Source organism: Aspergillus viridinutans (genome assembly GCF_018404265.1).
Source record: "Aspergillus viridinutans IFM 47045 DNA, scaffold_5, whole genome shotgun sequence".
In the NCBI taxonomy this organism is placed as follows: Eukaryota; Fungi; Ascomycota; class Eurotiomycetes; order Eurotiales; family Aspergillaceae; genus Aspergillus; species Aspergillus viridinutans.
In genome coordinates, this window is record NW_025091221.1 from 1,792,895 (window position 1) to 1,815,078 (window position 22,184).

At 50.1% G+C, this 22,184-nt stretch overlaps 10 protein-coding genes and 1 non-coding gene across 11 annotated transcripts; 7 read left to right on the top strand and 4 right to left on the bottom strand.

Moving 5' to 3' along the window:
• Positions 1 to 779: 779 nt before the first annotated feature.
• Aspvir_007542 (uncharacterized protein) lies at positions 780 to 1,643 on the bottom strand (the record flags this gene model as incomplete). Its single annotated transcript, XM_043270722.1, has 1 exon — positions 780 to 1,643. The coding sequence occupies one exon, from the start codon at positions 1,641 to 1,643 to the stop codon at positions 780 to 782; it is 864 nt and encodes a 287-aa protein (XP_043126657.1).
• Positions 1,644 to 2,025: 382 nt separating this feature from the next.
• On the top strand, positions 2,026 to 4,182 carry Aspvir_007543 (putative GTPase NOG2; the record flags this gene model as incomplete). Its single annotated transcript, XM_043270723.1, has 3 exons — positions 2,026 to 2,123; positions 2,181 to 2,931; positions 3,346 to 4,182. The coding sequence occupies 3 exons, from the start codon at positions 2,026 to 2,028 to the stop codon at positions 4,180 to 4,182; spliced, it is 1,686 nt and encodes a 561-aa protein (XP_043126658.1).
• A 692-nt stretch (positions 4,183 to 4,874) lies between these two features.
• On the top strand, positions 4,875 to 6,985 carry Aspvir_007544 (protein kinase IKS1; the record flags this gene model as incomplete). Its single annotated transcript, XM_043270724.1, has 2 exons — positions 4,875 to 4,933; positions 4,999 to 6,985. The coding sequence occupies 2 exons, from the start codon at positions 4,875 to 4,877 to the stop codon at positions 6,983 to 6,985; spliced, it is 2,046 nt and encodes a 681-aa protein (XP_043126659.1).
• A 639-nt stretch (positions 6,986 to 7,624) lies between these two features.
• Positions 7,625 to 9,394, bottom strand: Aspvir_007545 (prefoldin-like protein; the record flags this gene model as incomplete). The annotated part of the gene is made up of 1 exon (XM_043270725.1): positions 7,625 to 9,394. One exon carries the CDS (start codon positions 9,392 to 9,394, stop codon positions 7,625 to 7,627), a length of 1,770 nt encoding a protein of 589 aa, XP_043126660.1.
• A 335-nt stretch (positions 9,395 to 9,729) lies between these two features.
• On the top strand, positions 9,730 to 10,991 carry Aspvir_007546 (TFIIH/NER complex subunit TFB3; the record flags this gene model as incomplete). Its single annotated transcript, XM_043270726.1, has 3 exons — positions 9,730 to 9,775; positions 9,842 to 10,082; positions 10,139 to 10,991. 3 exons carry the CDS (start codon positions 9,730 to 9,732, stop codon positions 10,989 to 10,991), a joined length of 1,140 nt encoding a protein of 379 aa, XP_043126661.1.
• Positions 10,992 to 11,380: 389 nt separating this feature from the next.
• On the top strand, positions 11,381 to 11,467 carry Aspvir_007547. Its single transcript has one exon. It is a non-coding gene; the product is annotated as a tRNA-Gly (tRNA).
• A 363-nt stretch (positions 11,468 to 11,830) lies between these two features.
• Positions 11,831 to 12,955, top strand: Aspvir_007548 (aldo/keto reductase; the record flags this gene model as incomplete). Its single annotated transcript, XM_043270727.1, has 1 exon — positions 11,831 to 12,955. The coding sequence occupies one exon, from the start codon at positions 11,831 to 11,833 to the stop codon at positions 12,953 to 12,955; it is 1,125 nt and encodes a 374-aa protein (XP_043126662.1).
• A 360-nt stretch (positions 12,956 to 13,315) lies between these two features.
• On the top strand, positions 13,316 to 14,404 carry Aspvir_007549 (D-hexose-6-phosphate mutarotase; the record flags this gene model as incomplete). The annotated part of the gene is made up of 3 exons (XM_043270728.1): positions 13,316 to 13,561; positions 13,632 to 13,955; positions 14,018 to 14,404. The coding sequence occupies 3 exons, from the start codon at positions 13,316 to 13,318 to the stop codon at positions 14,402 to 14,404; spliced, it is 957 nt and encodes a 318-aa protein (XP_043126663.1).
• Positions 14,405 to 14,668: 264 nt separating this feature from the next.
• On the bottom strand, positions 14,669 to 16,326 carry Aspvir_007550 (putative choline transport protein; the record flags this gene model as incomplete). The annotated part of the gene is made up of 3 exons (XM_043270729.1): positions 14,669 to 15,459; positions 15,518 to 16,146; positions 16,199 to 16,326. 3 exons carry the CDS (start codon positions 16,324 to 16,326, stop codon positions 14,669 to 14,671), a joined length of 1,548 nt encoding a protein of 515 aa, XP_043126664.1.
• Positions 16,327 to 17,377: 1,051 nt separating this feature from the next.
• On the bottom strand, positions 17,378 to 19,777 carry Aspvir_007551 (amidohydrolase family protein; the record flags this gene model as incomplete). Its single annotated transcript, XM_043270730.1, has 3 exons — positions 17,378 to 17,866; positions 17,908 to 18,260; positions 19,714 to 19,777. The coding sequence occupies 3 exons, from the start codon at positions 19,775 to 19,777 to the stop codon at positions 17,378 to 17,380; spliced, it is 906 nt and encodes a 301-aa protein (XP_043126665.1).
• An 893-nt stretch (positions 19,778 to 20,670) lies between these two features.
• On the top strand, positions 20,671 to 22,089 carry Aspvir_007552 (uncharacterized protein; the record flags this gene model as incomplete). Its single annotated transcript, XM_043270731.1, has 2 exons — positions 20,671 to 20,748; positions 21,010 to 22,089. The coding sequence occupies 2 exons, from the start codon at positions 20,671 to 20,673 to the stop codon at positions 22,087 to 22,089; spliced, it is 1,158 nt and encodes a 385-aa protein (XP_043126666.1).
• Between the last annotated feature and the right edge of the window lie 95 nt (positions 22,090 to 22,184).

Below are 22,184 nucleotides of genomic sequence, written 5' to 3' on the forward strand. Positions count from 1 at the left end.
TATGATCTAACACCTGACACAACTTTAACCATGATACTGAGCATGTGAAGCCCCTATGTCTTGACAGAAGGCCAAGCCTTGACCTCAAAGACTTCATCACAAAACGCATGGGTCCACCGACAAAGCGTCAAATCAAGCGTCATTCTCCAGCATGAGCAAACAAGATGGCCCTGATCTTCCCGCAAAGCCCGTTAGTCTGGATTATAGATGGACTGATGTAGTTGAGTAATGCCGATCCCTCAATCGATGTAAGCCTTGCATCACTTACATCTCTTTATCTCTGAATCTGTCAAAACACCCATTTAGTGTTCTGTTCTGGTCATGTGTATGTTGGCTATGTGTGACTGCGAGGTGTAGGATATAGCAAGCCCTCATCAGCATTTGAATTGACGTTGGAATTTTCTGCCTCTCAAGTAGCTCTCTATGTGATAGACAATGGTAGGTACTCAAACTTTAGATCAGCATTGCCCTGTGCTGCGGGTTAGAGCTCTAGCTCTCGATCCTGGGGGAGTGAGAGTCTGGAGAATCAAAGCCTTCAACCCAAAGAGACAGACACAGTGACCCGTCCGCAATGAGTGGGAATCCAACTGTCCGAATCCTCGTTATCACAATACACCGGATTAAAGGGGGCAACGGCACGCCGCTGTCGGGATGTGAGCGAAACACATGATATACACATTGATCCAGACTCAATAGAAACGAGATGATAATAATACAAACAAAAGCTGTTGTAATTCTTTAAGTAACCCATACTGTACAAAACCTCATAAACAGCCGCTTTATATCTTGCCTCCAGTAATCTGCTCCCCCAGCTTCTTGACTCTGCCCTGGATAAGGTCCCAGCGAGCTGCTTCGCTCTTCTTCGAATCGTTGACAATGTTTTGCACTGTCGGAGGAACACCAAGGTTCCAAATATTCTCACCCTGCTGGTGGTCACTGCGCCACGCCTCGTTCTCGCCTTCGGGGAACACCTTCTCGATCTCGGCTGCAAGTTGAGCCTCAGTGGTGATAAAGGTACGAGCGTTCACGTAAAGTGCTTGTAACGAGTCCTGACGCTCGAACTCATCCTGAGCCTTCTTGCTCTCTAATTTTGCACGAGACTGAGCAAGGCGCTCTTCTCTGTCAGGATCAGGCAGCACCGGGGTATGTTTAGGCAGCATCTCCTGGACAACAGAGGGACGAGTCAAGCGCTCATCGTCTCTTTCTAGCTGCCGAAGAACTTGTTCGCGTTTTCTTTGTCTCTGAATGCTGCGGGACGCCATGAACTTGTCCGTCCGCTGCTTGCGGCTGTGCAGTTCGAGGAGACCTTCCCGAAGATTTTGCCGCCTCATGTCGGCCATTCGCCGCTTCCAATCCTTGTATTCAGCGAGTGGGTCATTGGGGTCGATTTTGATCTCCTTCAACGGGAGTGGTGTCGCAGCAGCAATGTATTCCTCGGTCGGCTTGTCTACTCGGCGGGCAGGGAAGAGCTCTCGAGGAACGGGCAGCGTACCCTTGACTCGGGGTTTCACTCGTAGATCCGGCTGAATTGTTTGAGGGACGTCAACGAAATTTGGAGACTCTGGTCCGACTCGACGGCAGGAGGAAGAGGAGAAGCTACGGACTTGCGCCGTGGCAGCCCTGCAGTTGCGGAAGAGCGACATGTTGGACTGACGCCGTTCGCTCACGCCCCCAAGCAAGCGGCAAGTCTCCGTTGAATAGAAAAGGAGCCACCGGAGATTGAGGAGCGAGCAATCTCAAATCTTCGCAAGTGGCCTGACAAGAAGGTAGCAAGCAATGAACGATCGAAGACGGCGGTCTCACTGTCATAGGAGTCGGGAAAGATGAAGCGGATTTTCTTGCACTTGGTCCGTGCATCACAGAGCTTGGCACCCACGCTGGGAAAAAAAAAAATAATCTCACTGAAATTTTCTTTTCCCCTTCTCTTCCTTCTCTTGCGCTTTGCCAACTCTTATTTTTCTACTCCTGCCTTTGGGACGTTTTGAAATTATTTTCTGAAGGCCTTATCAAGGAGTAGCATTCATCATGGGTACAGGAAAGAAGGAGGCGAACCGTAAGGTACGCCAGGGGAAGGTTGGAGATGGCATGGCCAATGTCAGAACGAAGGGTGAAAACTTCTACAGGTATGCTTTATGTGCTTTATTCAGCGTGAAAAAAATGGTTTGCTGACTTAATGGAAGAGATGCGAAGAAGGTCAAGCATCTGAACATGTTCAAGGATGGCAAGCCTCGACGTGACGCTGCTGGAAACATCACAGTCGCCGCCTCGTACCAGTCACGAGACGCACCCACGGCTCGGATTGAACCCAACCGCAAATGGTTCGGTAACACAAGAGTGATTTCTCAGGAGGCTTTAACATCCTTCCGCGAGGCAGTCGCTGAACGTGCCTCGGACCCGTACTCGGTTCTCCTCAAAACCAACAAGCTTCCTATGAGCTTAATCAGAGACAATGTTCACACTGTGAATGGACTGAAGCAGCATGAAGCGAAGATGGCCACTGAGACTGCCCCTTTCGGTGATACATTTGGTCCTAAGGCTCAAAGAAAACGTGTCAAGCTGGGTGTTGCGTCTCTGGAAGACCTGGCTGGAGAGACAGTCAAGATGCATGACGCCTACGTTGAAAAGACGGACCAAGCCACTCACGAAGATGGAACAATCATCGCTTCCGGCGATGTGTCTACCGATGACAAGACTTTCACTGAAGCACCCACTGCTCGAGAGTCCGTCTTCTCCAAAGGACAGAGCAAGCGAATTTGGAACGAGTTGTACAAGGTCATCGATTCTTCAGATGTTGTCATTCACGTGCTTGACGCTCGTGATCCCGAAGGCACACGTTGCCGGAGTGTTGAGAAGTATATTCGTGAGGAAGCTCCCCATAAGCACTTGATCTTTGTGCTTAACAAGTGTGATCTGGTTCCTACGAGCGTGGCAGTAAGTAAATTCTCTATTCATTCATTCCTACCCTCGAAGTTGTTGTCCAATACGATCATCACATCGCATCTTCATGCTCTTGAGAAGCCTATATGCCATTGCTAAGTCAAGTCTTCTTCCTGCGACTTTGTGTCGTGTTTTTCTCCATGGAAGTTTGTCTGTTACAGCTCTGGCAGATTGACGCTGGCCCGCGCCGAATTTCATTCTGAAGCTAGGCTGACCAGTTTTCGTTTTGAAATCTGGTCGTAAAGGGCTAAGCTGTGTTCTGTTTGTGAGTTGAGTGCTGCTTCTGCCTTGTTGGCGGCTTTGTAGCAGTCCTCTTAGTAACATTTCACACATTTCACTCATCTCTGATCCCAAATTTCATCTGTTTATTCGAGAAACGCTGGTAGGGTTCGCTAACTTTTCTACCAGGCATCTTGGGTACGGCATCTCTCTAAGGACTACCCCACGTTGGCGTTCCACGCTTCGATCAACAACTCTTTTGGTAAAGGTTCTTTGATCCAACTTCTGAGACAATTCTCCTCTTTGCACTCGGACCGGAAGCAGATCTCTGTGGGGTTGATCGGTTATCCTAACACTGGGAAATCATCCATCATCAACACTTTGCGGAAAAAGAAAGTCTGCACCGTGGCTCCCATCCCCGGAGAGACCAAGGTTTGGCAGTATGTGACTTTGATGAAGAGAATCTATCTCATCGACTGCCCTGGTGTGGTCCCACCAAACCAGAACGACACGGAGCAAGATATTCTTCTTCGTGGCGTCGTTCGTGTCGAGAATGTTCACAACCCTGAACAGTATATCCCTGCTGTTCTGGCAAAGGTTCAACCTAAACACCTTGAACGCACCTATGGCACCAAGAGCACTGGAGATTCAATCGAATTTCTTAGTATTCTCGCCCGCAAGGGCGGTAGACTCCTCCGTGGAGGCGAGCCTGATTTGGATGGTGTCGCTAAGATGGTCATCAACGATTTCCTTCGAGGCAAGATACCGTGGTTCACCCTGCCTCCCAAGTCAGCCGGTGACGACAATGCAAAGATCGAAGGTCGCGAAGGTCGGCTTGGGGAGATGCGTCGAAAGAGGAAGCTTGACGAGACAAACTCGGAGCCTGCGGGAACCACCGAGAATGCCTCTAACAAGGAGGACGCCGAGTCCGAAGATGAGGAATTCGAAGGCTTCGACGAAAGCGACGATGACAATGACTCAATTGCGAATCTTGAAATCAGCGATGAAGAAAGCGGGGAGGAGTGAACAGAAGCTCTCCGTCAACAATTCGCTCCATGCGAGCTAATGCTTGTACAACTATATTGCCATAGGCTGCATCATTACGCTTGTGGCTCCTCGCCGATCGCTGTTCAGACCAACGGCGCATAGCCCGGCAGGCCCCTGATTCACCTTCGGGTTGCGTTTCAGAGTCCGTGTTCCGGCACAGGCATTCCATCAGGATCCGAGTGTACGGTCTGATGTAGTCGAGGCCTTTGGACGCGTGTACTCAGCCCAGTCGTGGATTTCCACGACATGAATCGGGCGTGACACTCGCCAACACTTCTTTCAGTTAATCCATCGTGACAACGCAATGGTCACTGAATAGATGCTCAATGCATCGCGGTACTATTTTATTGATACCCACACCATAATCAAAAGGTAGTTAACATATCACATGAGCTCCTTCAGTTTGTTGTACCTTTTGTAAAGACCGTAGAAGCCGAATGGGCGGTACCTAATCAAGCTAGTAGTGTGTGCCTCACCGCCTGCAGCTTGTGGGCCCTCTAGCCTCACTTTCCCCTCACCCAATACCACTAGCCCTTGCAGTTTGCATCATATGGTTCTCAAGACAGCAAAGTCGGCTGTATGTTGTCTTCTGTGAAACTAGCGTCCATGACTACAACTATAATTCTTCATGTCTCTGATTCCTAGAGGGATGTGCGACCGTTCCCCCAACAATGGCGGAAGAGGGCATGTCTATTGTTCCCTACGGATCTTCTAACTTTGACGTTGTGCTGTAAGGGCTCTACTACACAGAATCTGTGCTCGAGCCAGGTGAATCTAATGGTTTCAATATCGCAGGCGTCACAACGATTCAGTCGTCGTCTTCGATCGAGACTCCCAACAGCTGGTACTGCGGAGCGCCTCTGACGGCCATGCGGGCCTTGATTTGACCGACTGTCCCTATTGCCATCGACCGCTCCGTGAAAGCAATGCAGGTCAAGAAGGGCACCATGCTAGTTCTCTAGCCCAGCCGGAATTTGTCAACCCGGACTACTTCCGCATGCTTCATAATAGCTTGCCTAGCTCCGCGGACTCGTCAACACCCCCTTCTCCGCGTCGGCGTTTGGTCCAACCTGCTCTCGCCGATGGGCCCACGAGCGAGCCAGCTCCTTCCATAAGTGGAACTCAGGGGATATCCTCTGCCGCATTTACCCAGGATTACTTCAAAAAATTCTTCGTTGAGGAGAGAACTCTAGGGAAAGGGGGAAAAGGTGTGGTGCTTCTGGTAAAGCATGTGCTTGATGGCGTATCGTTGGGACACTATGCTTGCAAACGTGTTCCGGTCGGTGACGATCACGAATGGCTGGAAAAGGTCCTGGGAGAGGTCCAGTTGTTGCAACATTTATCGCATCAGAATCTCGTATCCTATCGGCACGTATGGCTTGAGAATGCCAAAATCAGCACCTTTGGGCCAAGTGTACCGTGTGCGTTCATCCTACAACAATACTGCAACGCCGGAGATCTACACAACTATATTTGTGGCTCGGTGCAAGATACTACGACGCCACATCAATTGAAGGAGCGTCTGCGGAGAAGATCCAAGGGAGAGCCGGAACCTAAGATTGACCTTGGCGGACCTCGCAAGCTGAATTTCGAGGAGATCTATTCGTTCTTCAAGGACATCACGTCCGGACTCCGGCACTTACATGTGAATGGTTATATACACCGGGATCTCAAACCTAATAACTGCTTACTTCATGAAACGAGCGATGGTTTACGGGTGTTGGTCAGTGACTTCGGCGAGGTCCAGGCTCAGGATACCACCCGATTGTCAACTGGGGCAACCGGAACTGTTTCATATTGTGCACCGGAAGTCCTACGACGAGAGTTCCCTGGAGGACCATTCGGCAATTTCACGTTCAAGTCAGATATCTTCTCCTTGGGGATGATACTTCATTTCCTATGCTTTGCGGAACTTCCTTACCGCAATGCTGACCTGATCCACGAGGAGAAAGAGGATATTGATCAACTTCGCGCGGAAATCAGCCAGTGGACCGGGTTTGATGACGAACGTAGGCTGCGACCGGACTTGCCTGAGAAGCTCTATACTTTTCTTAAGCGTCTCTTATCTGTGGATCCCGACCGACGGCCGACTGCGGAGGAAGTCTTGAGCGGCATTCACGCCGGTGTCAATGGAAATGAGCATTTCCGCTTCAGGAGGTCTAGCTCCACGAGTCCCGACCCTCGTACCAACTCTAGAATTCATCCAGTCGATAGCCCCGACGCTTCATCGGTGGCCCGATCTGTCTCTCCAAGAAATACGCTCGCTGGAACCCCGGTGGCTCTACGGCGCAGCCCTAACTATGAATCCAACAGCAATGGAACAGAGAAAAGAGACTCTCTCACCTCCGAGCGAGAGCTGATGATCCGACCCAGGTTTTCTGCTAGCCCTTCCCCTACGCAGGATCAAATCGACCCTGCGGAACAGACAAATGAGAACCGAGATACTCGTCCCCTACAGCAGTTGCTACCTCCGCCACCCTCTCGTCCTTTTCTGGCAAGGCTCTTCGGAGTAGTCTCGTCTCATCGATTGCCCACTATGCCATTTCTGCCCCTGTCTCTATTTTTCGTAAAGGTTGTTTCGGTCTTTCAGCCGTGTGCTCCCCTAGCTGTCAACCCTTGGGTCCTCTACCCCTTGCTTCTACTCGCGGGATTCATTCTGCGGTCCCGGAGTTTACTGGCACAATTTGTTGCTCTCGGTGTCCACGTCGTCATCGTCAGCCTCAGCGTGCGATTCCATAAATTATGTCTCTGGCAAGCCCCTGGAGACGCAATGCTTCTTTGATTGTCCATGGAGCGTGAAATGCGTTTGTGGGCCGGGGCTCATGCTACAGTTTTCTACTTATTCTGTCATGGCTTCTGCCAAAAAACTTCCGGTTGCTGTAAAAGGCCTCTTAATTTTCTCATGATGTTACGACTACATAAGTCTACTCAGGACTTGATACCTAAACTGTTTTCGTTGGACTCTTGGAGTGAAGATACAATATGTTCAATAGTCCTGGTCGAGCGACAAAGCGAAGAATAACGATGGAAATTCAATCTGATCATATGTATCTAAGGAGCCAGCTCCAAGTGAAACTAGCGATGCCAGGCTAAACAATCATGTAGAGGGTGAAACGTAACCGGATTCCACATGTTCCAACCCATCACCCGTCCGTAAGTACTCCACTTGAGCACAATACTTGCAGCTGATGAGCCGGGGACGGAATACAGTCAGAGAGCCCTCTTAAGTTTCGATCTTGGAATCTTCTCGAGATGATCATACCACTGGTTCCGATATGATCATGACTCCGCCAGAGCTCCGGAAGAGCAAGTGGCAGAGTGAGAATTCCAATCTACGCTCAGGCATAGATCTCTACACAAGAAGAAAGAGAAAGGAAAAATGTTGATAGAATGGGTATATGCTCTCATGACCATGGCACTTCTATGATTGCCTCATGCGCGCGGATTTGAACTTGCTCACGCGCTTGGGGGCTTCCTCGGTGTCTATGGGAACCATCTCGGGCTCGTCGTCCACGAACCCACCGCTCTGCTGGATCTTCCGGTTTCGCATCCTGTAGAACTCCGTTGCGATTTCTTTTCTGTGCAGCTGCTCGTCGAGCTCGTCTGGCTCGGGAGCGACGGCGGCTCCTTTTGAGACGGTTCGCTCGACAAGGGTGTCTGCGAGGATCTTTCCCTCCGGACCTTCGGGTTGCGGTGGCGGGGATGGCTTTTCAATGATATCTGAGATTGGTTGTGAGAATGGTTTGGGTTGCCTCGGCTTGGCAGGGAAGAGAGGAATGGAATCTGGTGTCGGGGCAGTGGGCTTGCGATGAGATGGGCGGGAATCTGAGGCTCGGATGCCGTTGGTCGGAGGGACGACGCCGGGTATCTCTTCCGTGGTTGTTTTCCTGGCACTCTTGAAGCGCGAGGCCTTCTTTGGACCGCTGCTTGCCGCTGGTGTCTTTCCGTTCTGCTGAGTGCGTTCAACAATCGATTCCGCCATTGTGGGCACGTCAGGCTGCTTTGGTGGAAGAGTCTTCTTCTCGGCGACAGCAGGTTTGGGGGCGGGAGCAATGTCCAGCTCTTCGGCGAAAGCAACCTTTTTCTTCGGCTTGTTCTCCTGCACCGCCGTATCAACAGACTCGTGGGATTTCTCGATGCGAACAACAGCAGGCCGTTCAATTTCCTTTTGGATATCCTCTGGAAGGGAAGTGGTATCTTTGCCCACGTTCCACATGCCCTTGGCATTCAACTTCTTCTCTAGCTCCCGCATCTGCCGATGATAGTCTTCGTCCAGGATAGGATGCGTCCTTCCAAATTCGTCTTCTTCCTCTTCCTCGTCATCATCATAGTCATATTCTTCGTCAACGGAGACTTCGTCCGCGTCTTCGTCTAGCTCAAGCTCGGCAACGACAGCTCCGACTTCATCCAAGCTGTATCGTAGCATCTCACGGCGTAGTTCTGCGTCTTCCGGGGGCTCGTCGATATCAGTGATAGGCTGCTCCTCTTGCGTTTCCGCTAGCGATTTTGAAGGTACGCTGCTCTCATCTTGCTTTTCGGCCTGGTGATCCTTGGGGCCAGCAGCCTGGGTCTCTTCAGCCCCCGCCCGATCATCCTCCACACTGACAGGTGGTGCATCATTTTCCGTGTCTTTCCGCTTCGGAACCTCTGGTATGTCCTTCACACCGGCCTTTTTCAGAATTTCCAGGAGTTCTGGTGCCTGATTCCCAGGCGTAGAGGTGGAGCTGGAAATCACATTGCCATTCTCGTCGAGTTCCTCCATGATCTCCGTCATTGGAAAATCCGTAGTAGGTTCTGAGGGAAGTTGTTCGGCAGTTTCCAGCGTATAAAGCTGAGACTCTGCTTTGCGCAGCCTCTTTTCCATCGTCGCAACATTTTCCTTCACGTAGTCGATCCGCCTCGATATCAAATCGATAACTTGTTGCCTCGATCGTGTCACGCCTTGTTTCTCGCCCAGAATCACCTTGACTTCGTCTTCATTAACCAGCGACCCGCCGAAGTTGCGGCCTATGCGGAGAAAATCGCTTGTCGTAGCATTGTCCCCTAAATTGCTGATTTCCTCCTTCAATCCGTCGTACTCGGCCTCCCATGTCCGCCAATGATACAACGATTCCTGAAGTTTCAAGATATTGCCTTCGAGTTCGAGGCGCTGGCGCTCAAGGTCTTGTAAGTGGCTGTCTGGCACGCCCATGGTAGAGAGCCTCAAATGTCTTTCTTATAGAAGTAGATATAAACCATCTATAAAGTTTTATTGCATCCGACCTGACGCGAAATTGTCCGGCCAGAAGATGTGTTGCAGGTATGCTCAGATTTTGATTGCTGAGGCGAAGAAGACAAAAGAAGTTCCGCAGCGCGGAACCGTGAGCCATGTTTCTGATTGGCGCGTCCCTCCAGCTCTTCAACTATCAGCTAACGCCGTCATCGATATGAACATCTTTCTCTGCTCTTGAAACTTGCTCACGTTCGTTGATTTTCCTCACATTTCATCGAGTGGATTAGTTTCGTCAGTCTTTTTGATTGTGAATCATGTCTCCTGCTCGCGATGCGCTCGCTCATCGCGGGGATGAAGATGGTAAGTAACTACCTTATGACGGCTGTCAGATCTACCTACGATTAAATGCTGAATGGCCCTGTGTAGAGGTCTGTCCCGTTTGCAAATCATCCCGCTACTTAAACCCGGATATGCGATTCCTCATCAACCCAGAATGCTACCATAAGATGTGCGAGTCATGTGTGGATCGGATTTTCTCATCGGGCCCTGCCAACTGCCCTGTCGCGGGATGCCATAGGACTTTACGGAAGAATCGGTTCAGAAAGCAGACCTTTGAGGATATCGGAGTGGAAAGGGAGGTGGATATACGGCGCCGAGTGATGTCGATGTAGGTTCTTCAACGCTCAGAGTTCTTGTCCTCTGACCTGCGCTAACGACCTCCAGTCTCAATCGCCGCGAGGAGGAGTTCGACTCGAAACGAGCCTGGGACGATTTCCTTGAACAGCGTGAAGAAATTATTGCAAATCTCGTCCACGGTACAGACGTAGCCAAGACAGAGGCGGATCTCCAGAAATACGCGCAACAGAACATGAACTCCATTCGGGCCAACCGCGCCCTCGAAGCCCAGGAGGCATCGTCTTTCCAAGAACAACAGACACAGGAACAGGAGCTCGCACGTATCCGCCGGGAGGAAGCAAGACAGGAATACGAGAACGAGAGACGAGAAGTTATCGCTGGCCGGGAAGACTATCTCGCCCGGCTTGCAGCGGGAAAACCAGGCGATGCCGCCACCATTGTCCGCGAGAGCCACAAAGTCCTCCTCAAGAAATCATCTGCGCGGCGCAGCGAGGAAGATCGAATCCGTCAGAAGCAGGCCGCCCTGCGCAGCTCGGAGCTCAAGAGACTCGGCCAGGCTGCCACCACTGCGGACCGCGCCGGTCCAGCAGACACAGGTCTCATCAAGGGTCTCAAGAAGATCAAGACCCCGGAGCCCGAGAAGGCCTACGATCCATTTGGCGGTTTCGTTCCCAACAAGCGCGACTACTATACTCTGCGCGATCACTACCCATCGAGTTACCTCGATCCAGTCAGACAGGACACCCGTATGCAGGCAGGTGGGTACGATCTACGGGAATATTATTCTCGTACCTTGCTCGAGGCGTTTGCAGGCTTAGGATGCTTTATCGATGAGGAAGTATCTAAACGCGATGCTACGAGTACACTTGGGAACTCAAAGCCTGTGGCCACTGAGGGGGCAGCAATGGCTGCTGTATCGAGCTCTAAGGTAACAGCATGAATATCATTCGTTCTGATGGGATCGCAAGCATGGATGGACTTTTTTTGTTCTTTTTTTTTTTTTGGGTTGACCCACAATTTTGGGCCGGAGTTTAGGCATAGGCGATCGGGTTGGATATCTAGAGCATAGCGATGGTGTTTTCCGGATCGATTTTTTTTTTCTTTTCTCCCTCTTCATCTCTCTACACTCACCTGTCTCTATATTTGAAAATGTCATAGAGTCAATTAATTTCAAACCAACAGGATGAATATTTCAGTCTTATTCATCAATCAGGAATTTTTGATATAGAAAGAGATATGACGAAAGAGAAATTTTGACTGCCGAAGCTAAACAGAATTGGAGGTCCAATGTGTCATTATTAATAAGTTTGCCTTACTAACCACAACAGCGCGCCAATGGTCTAGTGGTTAGGATGCGGTCCTCCCATTCCCCTACTGGGCAAGACCGAGACACGAGTTCGAATCCCGTTTGGCGCACTATTTTTGCTTCGTTTTTTGCTTGATACTTTTTGCATTGTTCTGATAATGTTCCTTTTGTGAGACGGACATGCACATTAATGAGTTTTTGCGAATCATGGTGCCCTCGCCATCAGCCTGGCAAATGTACCATACAGGGTGGATGGAGGCGAGCTCGGACATGTCCTCCGAGAACTCTCAGATGTCTGGCCACCACAATGACGAAGGGGGCTAATGCTTGTGTATATATTGGCCGAAGAGTACTTGGATATCTTGTGCTCCTGTGCCGTTGTATGACACTTGCTTCCTACTCCGTGCATAGCCAAGCCCGAGCACACATAGAATACAATTACGTTGATACATTGATACCCTTAATTGCGCGAGATGTCAGTCGCAGGAAGTCAGTATGTTTTGCAGACAGGGCTGGCATCCGGCATGTCCGCTACAGAAGGGCCAATGCACTCGCCGCACCCAAATCCCGTTGACCCCAAGATGAGCGAAGAGTCTTATGTGTTGCCCAGTGAGATCATACCAGACTCGCAGGCACGAATCACACTGCGAGGAAAGGCCCACGACGTTCTAGTGCCATATATATGCATCGGCGCCTGGTCCTGGGGCGACAAAGCCACGTGGAAATACGATGCAGAACGTGACCTTCCGCGGATCCGAGCCGCTTGGACGAAGTTGCGACAGGTCGGGTTGACTTTTGTTGACACGGCCCCTGCGTACGGTGACGGAGAAAGCGAGCATATATGTGGCCAACTGTTCAAGGATATGAGGCGGGAGGAATTCATCATACAGACAAAGTGGATGTCATGGCCCGATCCGACGAACGTGTTTCTCCAATCGCACGGCCCGGAAAACAAGCTCAGGAGCTCGTTGCAGAGGCTTGGCCTTGAATATGTGGATGTCTACCTTGTCCATGGACCAACCCACCTTAGCATGATATCGACTGTCGCGCAGGGTCTTGCGAACTGCGTCAATAGTGGGTTGGCACGGGCCGTTGGCGTTGCCAATTATGACAAAGACGATATGATCAAAATGGCCAATGAGCTGGACAAGCATGGCGTCCCCCTAGCGGTCAACCAGTGCGAGTACTCCGTCATCAGAAGACATCCAGAAGTTCATGGGTTGATCCGTGAATGCCGCCAGAGGGGCATCGTCTTTCAGGGATATGCATCTCTGGGAGAGGGCCGCCTGTCGAACAAGTACTCTCGATTCCATGAGCCTCCGCGAACTTATCGTTTCAGTAGCTATCCAATGCACATGCTTGAGCCAACCCTGAATGTGCTTGAGCGAATTGCTGAAGAGAGGCGTGTCCCCGTGGCCGCTGTGGCATTGAATTTCAGTATCAACAAGGGAGTGCTTCCTCTGGTGGGAATTCGGAGTGGTGAGCAAGCGGAGCAGGACATGCAGGCTCTAGGTTGGCGCCTGACACTAGACGAGATGCGACGGATTGAAGCCGTGAGTATCGAGGGACACACCACGGTACTGTGGCAGCATGGTTAGAGGCATGCAATAGTCAGTACTTTTACAATCAGATCGCTTTCTTGGTCATTCTAAGCAAGAACTTAGATGCGACAGTATAGTAGTCGGAAATGAAAAGTAAACCTTGAACAAAGCGGCGAATTATTTCAATTACCACTGTAGGTTATGGTAGAAAGACTCGACTGTGGGTTGGCTTGATGTCAGAGGGAGTCATATGTGGTGAGATAATAGGGCGATGATTATGATGTTGTTGCCCCGCCCTCCCCTCAGTTCCGTCGTGGCACTCCCCGCATCACAACAAGCCCAACGACCATCTTCGCTCTTTAGACTCTCAAACCCACAAGTCTAGCCTAAGATCTGCGTTGAATCCGACATCGAAAAATGGAGCGGTCTAACAAGCCCTCAGCCATTGGTGTGGCCGCATCACTACCCCAGCCCACCATCACCTTCCGCGAGAACAAGATCGAGGCCACCTTGCCCACCGGCGAGTCAGTCACTGTTCACTTGTATGGAGCGACGGTCACCTCGTGGAAGCTTGCAAATGGGCGAGAACAGTTGTTCATGAGTGAAAAGGCTCATTTGGATGGCTCCAAGCCTATCCGTGGTGGCATCCCCGTTGTGTTCCCTGTACGTCGAAGACCTCCTTATCCGCAGCTGGACAGCAGCACTGATCCGAGAAATCCTCCATTTGCTATAGGTCTTCGGCCCTCCTCCTCCTAACCACGCTACCTCCTCTCTCCCACAGCATGGCTTTGCGCGCAACTCCAACTGGGAGTTCCTGGGCAAGTCATCATCCGAATCGCTAGGGAAGAAGGATTGTGATGATTCGGTCAAGCTCGACTTCGGTCTGTCTCATACTATGCTGAGCGAGGAATTCCGGAAGGCTTGGCCGTATGAGTTTGGTCTTTTGTACAGTGTCACCTTGAGCAAGGAAGGTCTGGAAACATCCCTGCAAGTGCAGAACAAGGGCAACCAGAATTTCGACTTCCAGGTTCTGATGCACACCTATCTCAGCATTGATGTAAGCTGCCATTTATATCCTGACGCTGCTGCATGACGTTGCTAATTACTAATGTGTCTCAGGACATCTCGCAAATCCGGGTTAAGAACCTCGAATCCAAGACCTACATCGATAAGACTCGAAACGCTACTACGCACAATGAGACGTCGCCTGCGTTGGAGATCAACAAGGAGACAGATCGTGTGTACAAAGCATTGGACCCTAAGGTTCCCATCATCGTGGCATCTGCCGCTGACGACAAGCCTATTTTCTCTGTTACACGCGAGGGATTGAACGATGTTGTTGTTTGGAACCCTTGGATCGAGAAGGCGAAGGGCATGGCCGATTTTGCCCCGGACGATGCATACAAGAAGATGATTTGCATCGAGGCTGGTTCCGTTGCTGGCTGGCAGACCTTGGAGGCTGGCGAGTCCTGGGAGGGGAGCCAGTCAATTCGCCCGAGATTGTAGATGCAAGGACGGGTTGATCTTCTCCTTTGCTGAAGAATGAGAATAGCGAATTTCTTGTGATGCCTTAAGGAACTAACTTAAACAAACTTGCAGTCTGAGAGTGTCCCTCAAGATTCCAATCGAAAGTAATTCTTGTTGGACTTATGCTGGGTTCCGCCCATTGCCTTGGATAGATTTCAATTGCTGTTATTACACGTTGCAGCCCTTGAGAGATAGAAATTCAAACACTCATATGGTTTCCAGGCAGGTCCGGGCGCTCTTCAGTCAGGATAATCCCTTCTCTGTATCCAACTCGGCAGGAAGACTTTGCGCGATTTCAGCGATGTATTGCGGCCCCCTGTAATCACGTTTTCCTCGAACAAACCACCATAACGCGGTCAAAGTGACTAGTCCTACAGCAATAACACTCGAATAGTTCATGTTGTGAACTGTGACCGGGAGGGTGAGTGGAAAGCAAAAGAAGACAACAGTAACAAGAATATAGACCACAGTCACTCCGTTCACTACCAGGCCCACCTTTCTTCCCATGTAGAAAGGTCCAGGCACTATATTCTTCCGGCCTGTCAGCACATGAGGCAGAATAGCCCCTAGATAGGACAGAGTGCTCAGCACGATATAGGACGATAGTAGTGCCTGGAATGCGGTAGTACTGCCTATGTATATGCAACCCAGGAAACTCACCATACCAGCCATAGCTACAGTGGCCCGGATTGGATTCTTCTGTGTTGGATGGACATGACTGAAGTATGAGGCGAAAGGCGTCGCGTTGTCACGAGCAAGACTCCACCACATGCGGCCGCCGGTGATGTAGACTCCAACTAAGGTTGGAAACGCGGTCAGGAAGAGCAACGCAACCAGTCCGACTGCCCCCTGCCTGGATCCAGTGGCTTGTCGGTAGATTTCCGCTGTTGGGAAAGCCGAGATCTCGCTATGTAAGACCGCATCGAGGTCCTCAATGGAGTACAACAAAGCGATTAGGTAGACAAAAGTAGTGATAAAGGCAGTTAACATCTGGAGCATCGTTCCTTGAGGGACTCTGATTTTGGGCTTCACAACTAAGTAGAAACATTGTTACCCAGGAATGTAGTAGCCTTCAGGAGCAATATCACTAACCTTCTTCGGAAAGATGCGTGATGCAGTCAGGGACTCCGACTGAAAAGGCCGGGTTGATCAAACCTATGAGGAAGCAAATACCATCCGACCAACCGCCGGTGTTGTTGTGATATCTTCTCCAAACCTCAGCATTGCTTGCATGCTTTCTCGGCATGACGGCGAGGACAATGACGGTCACCAACAGACCACACATAGAGAGTACAAGAGCAACTCGGTTCAACGTAGGGATGAGTTTATTCCCGAAACAAACTATCGCGCAGCATATCCAAGCCAGCAGTTGGAAAACGATGAACACCTGCCACGAATGCCATTGCGAGCCGGGATTGAGGAGCATGTACATGGCCACAGCCTCATTTCCGAGCATGGAGCTAATCGACGCAGCCGACAGAAGCCAGGCACAAGCATTCAGGTACCCGGTTAAAAAGCCAACAAACCGACCGTATTCTTGGTTCGACACCGATGCCCAATAATACACTCCCCCGGCCGATGGCATAGAAGATGCGAGTTCGGACAGGGACGCGGATATGAGTGTATAGAATATACTGACAAGTATGAGGCCGTAAAGTATTGCCATGGGGCCTCCATCTTGCAGAGCTGCAACGATTGTCCCTCCAGAAACGGCCCAGGAGCTACGCGAACATCAGCAAACTGTGCAGATGGCCAGCCTTGTGCTTGACCTACTTCGCAATGACAATACCGAGACTGACCAAGCTGAAGAGATCGAAGTGTCTTCTCAGCTCCTGCTTGTGTCCTAAGGCAGCCTCTAAATGTGCATCGTCCATCATGTTGGGATCATAGGAAGTATCCATCTAATTGATTGGGTGAAGAGATGCAGTGGTGAGAAGAGAAGCCTAATCTTTCTTGTACAACAAAGACTGGTGCTCTCGATGTGCCACAGGTGAGTTACTCGGTGGCATGTGCTCCTTAAACCACCTACCTCCTAACTCTTACCTCTTACTCAATGCAAGGAGTTGTGGCTGCCCCCATATGGACGCCACGTGGGTTGCATATCTGAACAGCGTAGGCTTACTTGGTCACATATCGCCGATGCCATGCCCAGCGGTAGAATATCATGTTGTCCATCCCGAGCATATGCCCCGAGTTGCCATGGGATATGGTAAGATTTGACGAGCTGTGGCATAATAAGATGAACAATCCAAGAGACTACAGTCTCTCAGAATCTTTGACAACGTCTGCAAGTACTTACTGCTATAACCGCTAGAGGGGTAAGGGGACTTGCTCTTGCGATCCCACGCAAGGGGGAGCTCAGGTAGTATTTTCCTGCCGATCCTGGCCACTGAGTCCACATTCTCGGGTATATTCATTGGCCTTCGATTGTTCTCTGCTATTTCCATATTTGGATAAAGAAACGAGAACGCTTCTGGTGCATGGGGTGGATCTCTGACAAGAAAGAGGACGATAAAGATCAGTGACCTGATGCAGACCAACTTATATCTCCGGACCACATGCTGCTCGATGAAGTTCGTCTTCTCCAAACTCTTTCGCCAAAGTAACTACTATTAGGATCATCACCTTTGTCCAATATTATCGTCTTTGCTTTGGTCACTGACTCATGTAATTCGCAGCCTTGTTTATACCATTTCTTCGCCCGATTACTAGGTATGTCGTCGAACTGACTGTACTTGAATGAATCTTATTCGAAATGAGCAGGTAATTGCGATAGTTACATATTATCACGCTCGATCATACAATCGCCGAAAATCCACTAATTGCCAGGGGTGCTTATGCTCAGTTGACAGGCGCTTCGGAATCGTGAAAGTCACCCAACTTCAGCAGTTTCTTCGCATTGTCCCGGCCGATGCAGCGATACACCTCCTCCCACTGCGTCCTGAATGGCCATCACACCATTATCCCACCAGCCACAGCCATTTTCGATGGTCTCATATGGGTGTTGATGCTGAAGAGGACGCGGTCGGTGCCTATCTCGTCCACCACATACTTGAGTGTCGCCGTAGAAAAGTGTCCGCTGGTGGTCCAGATATTCTGCTTAAAATAATCATAAACGGTATTCTTGCACAGGACTTTGCCCTTCTCTTCAGCAATGGGCTTCTCTACATCCTCGAACGAGTGGCTTAAACGCCAATAGTCAAAGGGAATGAGTTCTCCCAGATGACCGATGATAACCTTAACTGTGGGTAATCGGTCCAAGACGCCATTGCCGATCAATCCCAGAGCATCCAGACTCACTCCATTAGCGAAAGATAGAGTTGATCCGATCAATAATGGACGCTGACTGTACAATTTTTCCAGGATCACATCGGCAGGTGCTGCAGGGTAGGTATAAAGGGGAATGTCGGGCCCCATGAGGACCTTCCAAAAGGTATCGTACTGAGGTTGGTCGTAGAAGACGTATGTTTCGCCATTCGGACCGACATGTTGGTAATCACACAGCAAAGCGCCGTAAAGTCGAGATCCTTGACGCATCGGCGATGCTCCTGCCCAGCCTGAACAGGATCATGCATTGACAGGCAGGCAAAAGCTCCCAAGCGGTCTCGGTGCTCCTTGATTTGCTCTGTGATCCAGTTGTTCGCCAGAGTTGCTGTCTTCCCCGCCTCGGTCTTGTCCGCAATGCCCTGAATCCCGGGGACAGTCAAGGAGACCATTGTACATCCGATACCATGTTCGTCGGATAATTGGAGACGCTCGCCGGTGATATGGATTTGGCGCACGTAGCGCTCACGGTCCCAAGGAGCGACGTACAAGCTGGCTTCGACTTCTCCGCCTGGCCAGCGTGTTCATATGCTTCCTCTAGGGAAACCTTTCCAGGCGTATCGGATCATAATCCGGACGAGATAATGCAAGAAAGGACTGGTCTAGCTTCGAATTGCCACAGTTGATTCTATGGCTGGAAGGTATACTCAACGAGGGTTGAGCCCCTTCTGTAAGCTCGACAAGTCATGACGCAAACTCAAGGTCATCGCTGATTCTAAAATATAGCATTTCACTGCGTTGGTTGAGTCTGCGAAGACCTCATATCTATCGGACGACGTCCATGTTCATTGACTATGCCCCCCGAAAACGAGTTGTCCTAGGTTCTGCAGCTGGACGGAGACCATCAGCTTCGGCATTTTATCGCGAAATCGGGTGAGTCCTCGTTCGCTGGCTAGAACAGCTAGTTGAGTAGAGATCCACGAAGGGAGAGTGGCTCTCCCAAAAATCGCATCCGATCATTGATCACAAGGCTCACGGTAGACCCGGACTCAATTCTCTCACTCGACTAGGTCAGCTCTAAAATCGAATGAGTTGAGATGTTTCCATTGAAGAGATATTATTCAGCTGCGTCATTGTGGGCGATAGCTACGGAAGTGCAGTGACTGCGGATACACAGTTTGATTCTATGTTCTGAGACACATGAATGAATGATGAGACCTATCAATTGTCCAGTTTTCCTTCCTCCTTCGGCCAATGTTTGCTGACTAAGGGAGATTAAGTGACAGGATAATCATCATCTGTTGTCGTGCTAACCACTTTTATACTCTTTGTCGCAAGCCTAGAAGCTCACAGCCTCACAACACCAGGCGGCCCCAGGGCTCTTGGAAAGCGTTGCCTGCTTGGATAGAGGAAGCATTTGTAATCGTCCATCTGGGCTGCCACAAAACCCGCGAAGCAAAGATGAGCTTCAATTCTGAATTGGATTTAGCTACTGGCACCTAAGGTCTCCTGCGGCCATAGATAACTACGTTGGACTTTGGAGTGAGAGGTGTTCGGAGGTGTTGCTCCAGGACTTCTCCACTGGCTAAGCATACGCGTGGTTCTCGGAGCGATAAAGCATTCCAGAAGAGGTGGCTGGAAATCCTGGCTTGAGGTTTTCCTCTCTTTCGGAGCCTCTCTACCTGAGGTACTGGCAAAGAATGACTCTTTGAAACCACTCATGAGATGATGTACATGGTTCTGCCATGTTGGTTATTTGCCCTCTTTTTCTCCTGAACAATTTGTGGAGAAATATGCCTTTACCGAGATTGAATCTGGCAATGAAGCCTTACATACTGGAGAATGCTTTGGCTGGTACGAGACATGTATGAATGACTCCAATCGATGCCTGACCGCTATTTGGACAAATGGACTGACGATGATTGAAGAAGTTTGATATCAACCGATCACAAACACGGCTATTGTGCATGCCCAAGTGAGCAATGTGAGCACCTGCTAGGAAAGCAAAGCGTGGAATAACTTACCACTGAGCGTTCCGAACGCACGATCGAAGACTACTTTGCGTTCTATTTGATTTAAGCTTGCCATTATGACGATCCTGACCGTCTTGCGCAAGTCATAAGGACAAGCGAACCCTGTTCGGGCCTGGGCGCAAACGCGTCACCTAGATGTCGTAGTGCCGGAGACCTTACATGCGAAATTGGATCCTCGAATACCCTTGGTTTCAGAAGAGATCAACCCAGGGAGGAAATCTCGCTTACAGACGCTTGATGGGGAACTATGCAGATATTTCTCCAAGTGGCCTTGTCTGCGCTTAAGACGGCAAACGCTTGTGATGGCATTCAACCACCTCCCTCACTTGAAAAGGCTTTGATTGGACGTGCAAGGGAGATAAGGACTCAAAGATAAATAATGGAACATGATTCGAGTGGAACGACAACAGCGGGTCATACAATTTCGTGGCTCGTGCTCCCCAGCCTGTCATCCTGCTCGGAGTCGCAGCTCGAGTTGCCGGAGTTGGGAAACATTCAAGCATTCTTTGATGCGGAAGAATGCACTCAAACAGTGTTGCTGAACAATGGACGTTTCTCTGAGCGTGGATGTGGCCAATGGTCCTTACGACCTGTGGTCCCCGCGTCCCTTGCGTTGAACTCTCCCTTCCCTCCCTTTCTTCCCTTGCTTCATCTGGGCCTTGAGTCTGACAAATTACGACAGACATCAAATGAGGGACTGCGAGCTGTATCGTTTCAGGTCTGACAAAAATTCAGGATGATAATGCGGTCAATCAATGTTTGGATACGCGGACCATTTGATAGACCTGAGACATCATGGCTCACAGTGAAATGGCTGATAGGGCTCGATCTTTAAAACCAGTAAACGGCGATGCAACCTTGACGTTGCGTACGAACTGAAGCTATTTGCTTCGGATGAGCAATAGCACTCATTGTCGGATTGCCCATCTGTTGCGCTCCATTGTCACGATGGGGAACGTGTCGCCCACTCCACACCAGCTGCTCACGGAGTCCGTCATTTTCTGGAGCATTGCGATTGTCCTCTACGTTGGTAGAATGTACGTACGCTGAGACGCCTTTGAGAGGTAGTAAATGTCTGATCAGGCGAAGGATATCTCGTGTTATCTCAAATGGATCGGTCAAGCGCTTATACTGTATGTCCCGGTAGGTTTGCGCCAACCCGTATCACAGCTACTAACGGTAAAGTGCAATAGTTGATGACTATGTCATGAGTGCAACATTTGTGAGTGTCGACCGTCTGCTCGTCCTCTATCGCAAACGGCTGACATGGCAACCATCTCATCCTAGTTGATCTATACGACTCTACTAATTCTGATCCAAATATCCGCCCGTTATGCAACGAACCTGATGGACCCAGCCGACTACGACAAAGTTTTAGCCAATCCTCAAGAAGTCAAGGACCGGATCATTGGTAGTAAGATCGTCATTGGATTGGAACAGTGCATGCTGTTCTCGACCTGGGGAGTCAAGATCTGCATGTTGACCCTGTTCTGGCGGTTGACCAAGAACCTCCGGTTACAGCTCTATGTCAAGATAATCGCGGTGTATGTTGCGGTTGGGTTCGTTGTCATTATGGTCACCTATTATGGCGTCTACTGCCGACCATTCTCCCAGTACTGGGCCATGCCTGTCAAGGACCTGCAATGTGCGACCTACCAGAACTACTCCATCACCCAGGCTGTCTTCAACATATCGTCGGATGCAGCTATGCTAGCGGTCCCGGTCCCGCTCCTCATTAAAGCACAGATGAAGATGAGAAAAAAGCTACTGCTTATCTGCATCATGAGCCTCGGCGTATTCACCATTGTGGCGGCCATCCTGAACAAAGTGTTCAATTTCGCCTCCCCTTTGACCACAACGTATCAGATCTGGTATATTCGGGAGGCCAGCACAGCAATTTATGTGGCGAACTTGATGTGCCTATGGCCGCTGCTCCGCAAGCTATTCGGCCTGAAAGCATTCCTAAACGGAAGCAGGCAGTACCGACAGCAGGGTGCTCAGGCCGGCAAGGAATCCTCAAGCTCACAGTCGCGACCTTCGTTTACTCTCAACCGTGTCCTCAAGACCAAAGGAGCCGGATATCGACGAGCTATCAAGGAGCTTATTCCGTCCCTCAGACTGGATGGACGAGAAGCAAGCAAGGAAGCAATCGCCAAACCATCCTGTGAACACCTGGAAAACTCAGCAGAGCTCCAGGAAATAGACTTGGATGAATGGGACTACCAACGAGAATGTGTGAAAAAGGGACGTGTGCAAGTCGATCTTGAAGCTGGATCGACCAAGGATAACAATGCATCGGAATCACGATCTAGATCGTGTTCACCAGGGCGAATAGCCAGTTACCAGACGGGGGAATGGAGGGTTTAATCCTGAAAATAGAATGAATGAACCTCAAAGAGTTGATCAAGACAAATAGTAGAATAACTGAATATACCATTAAACCCCGGAATCCACCAAGTTAG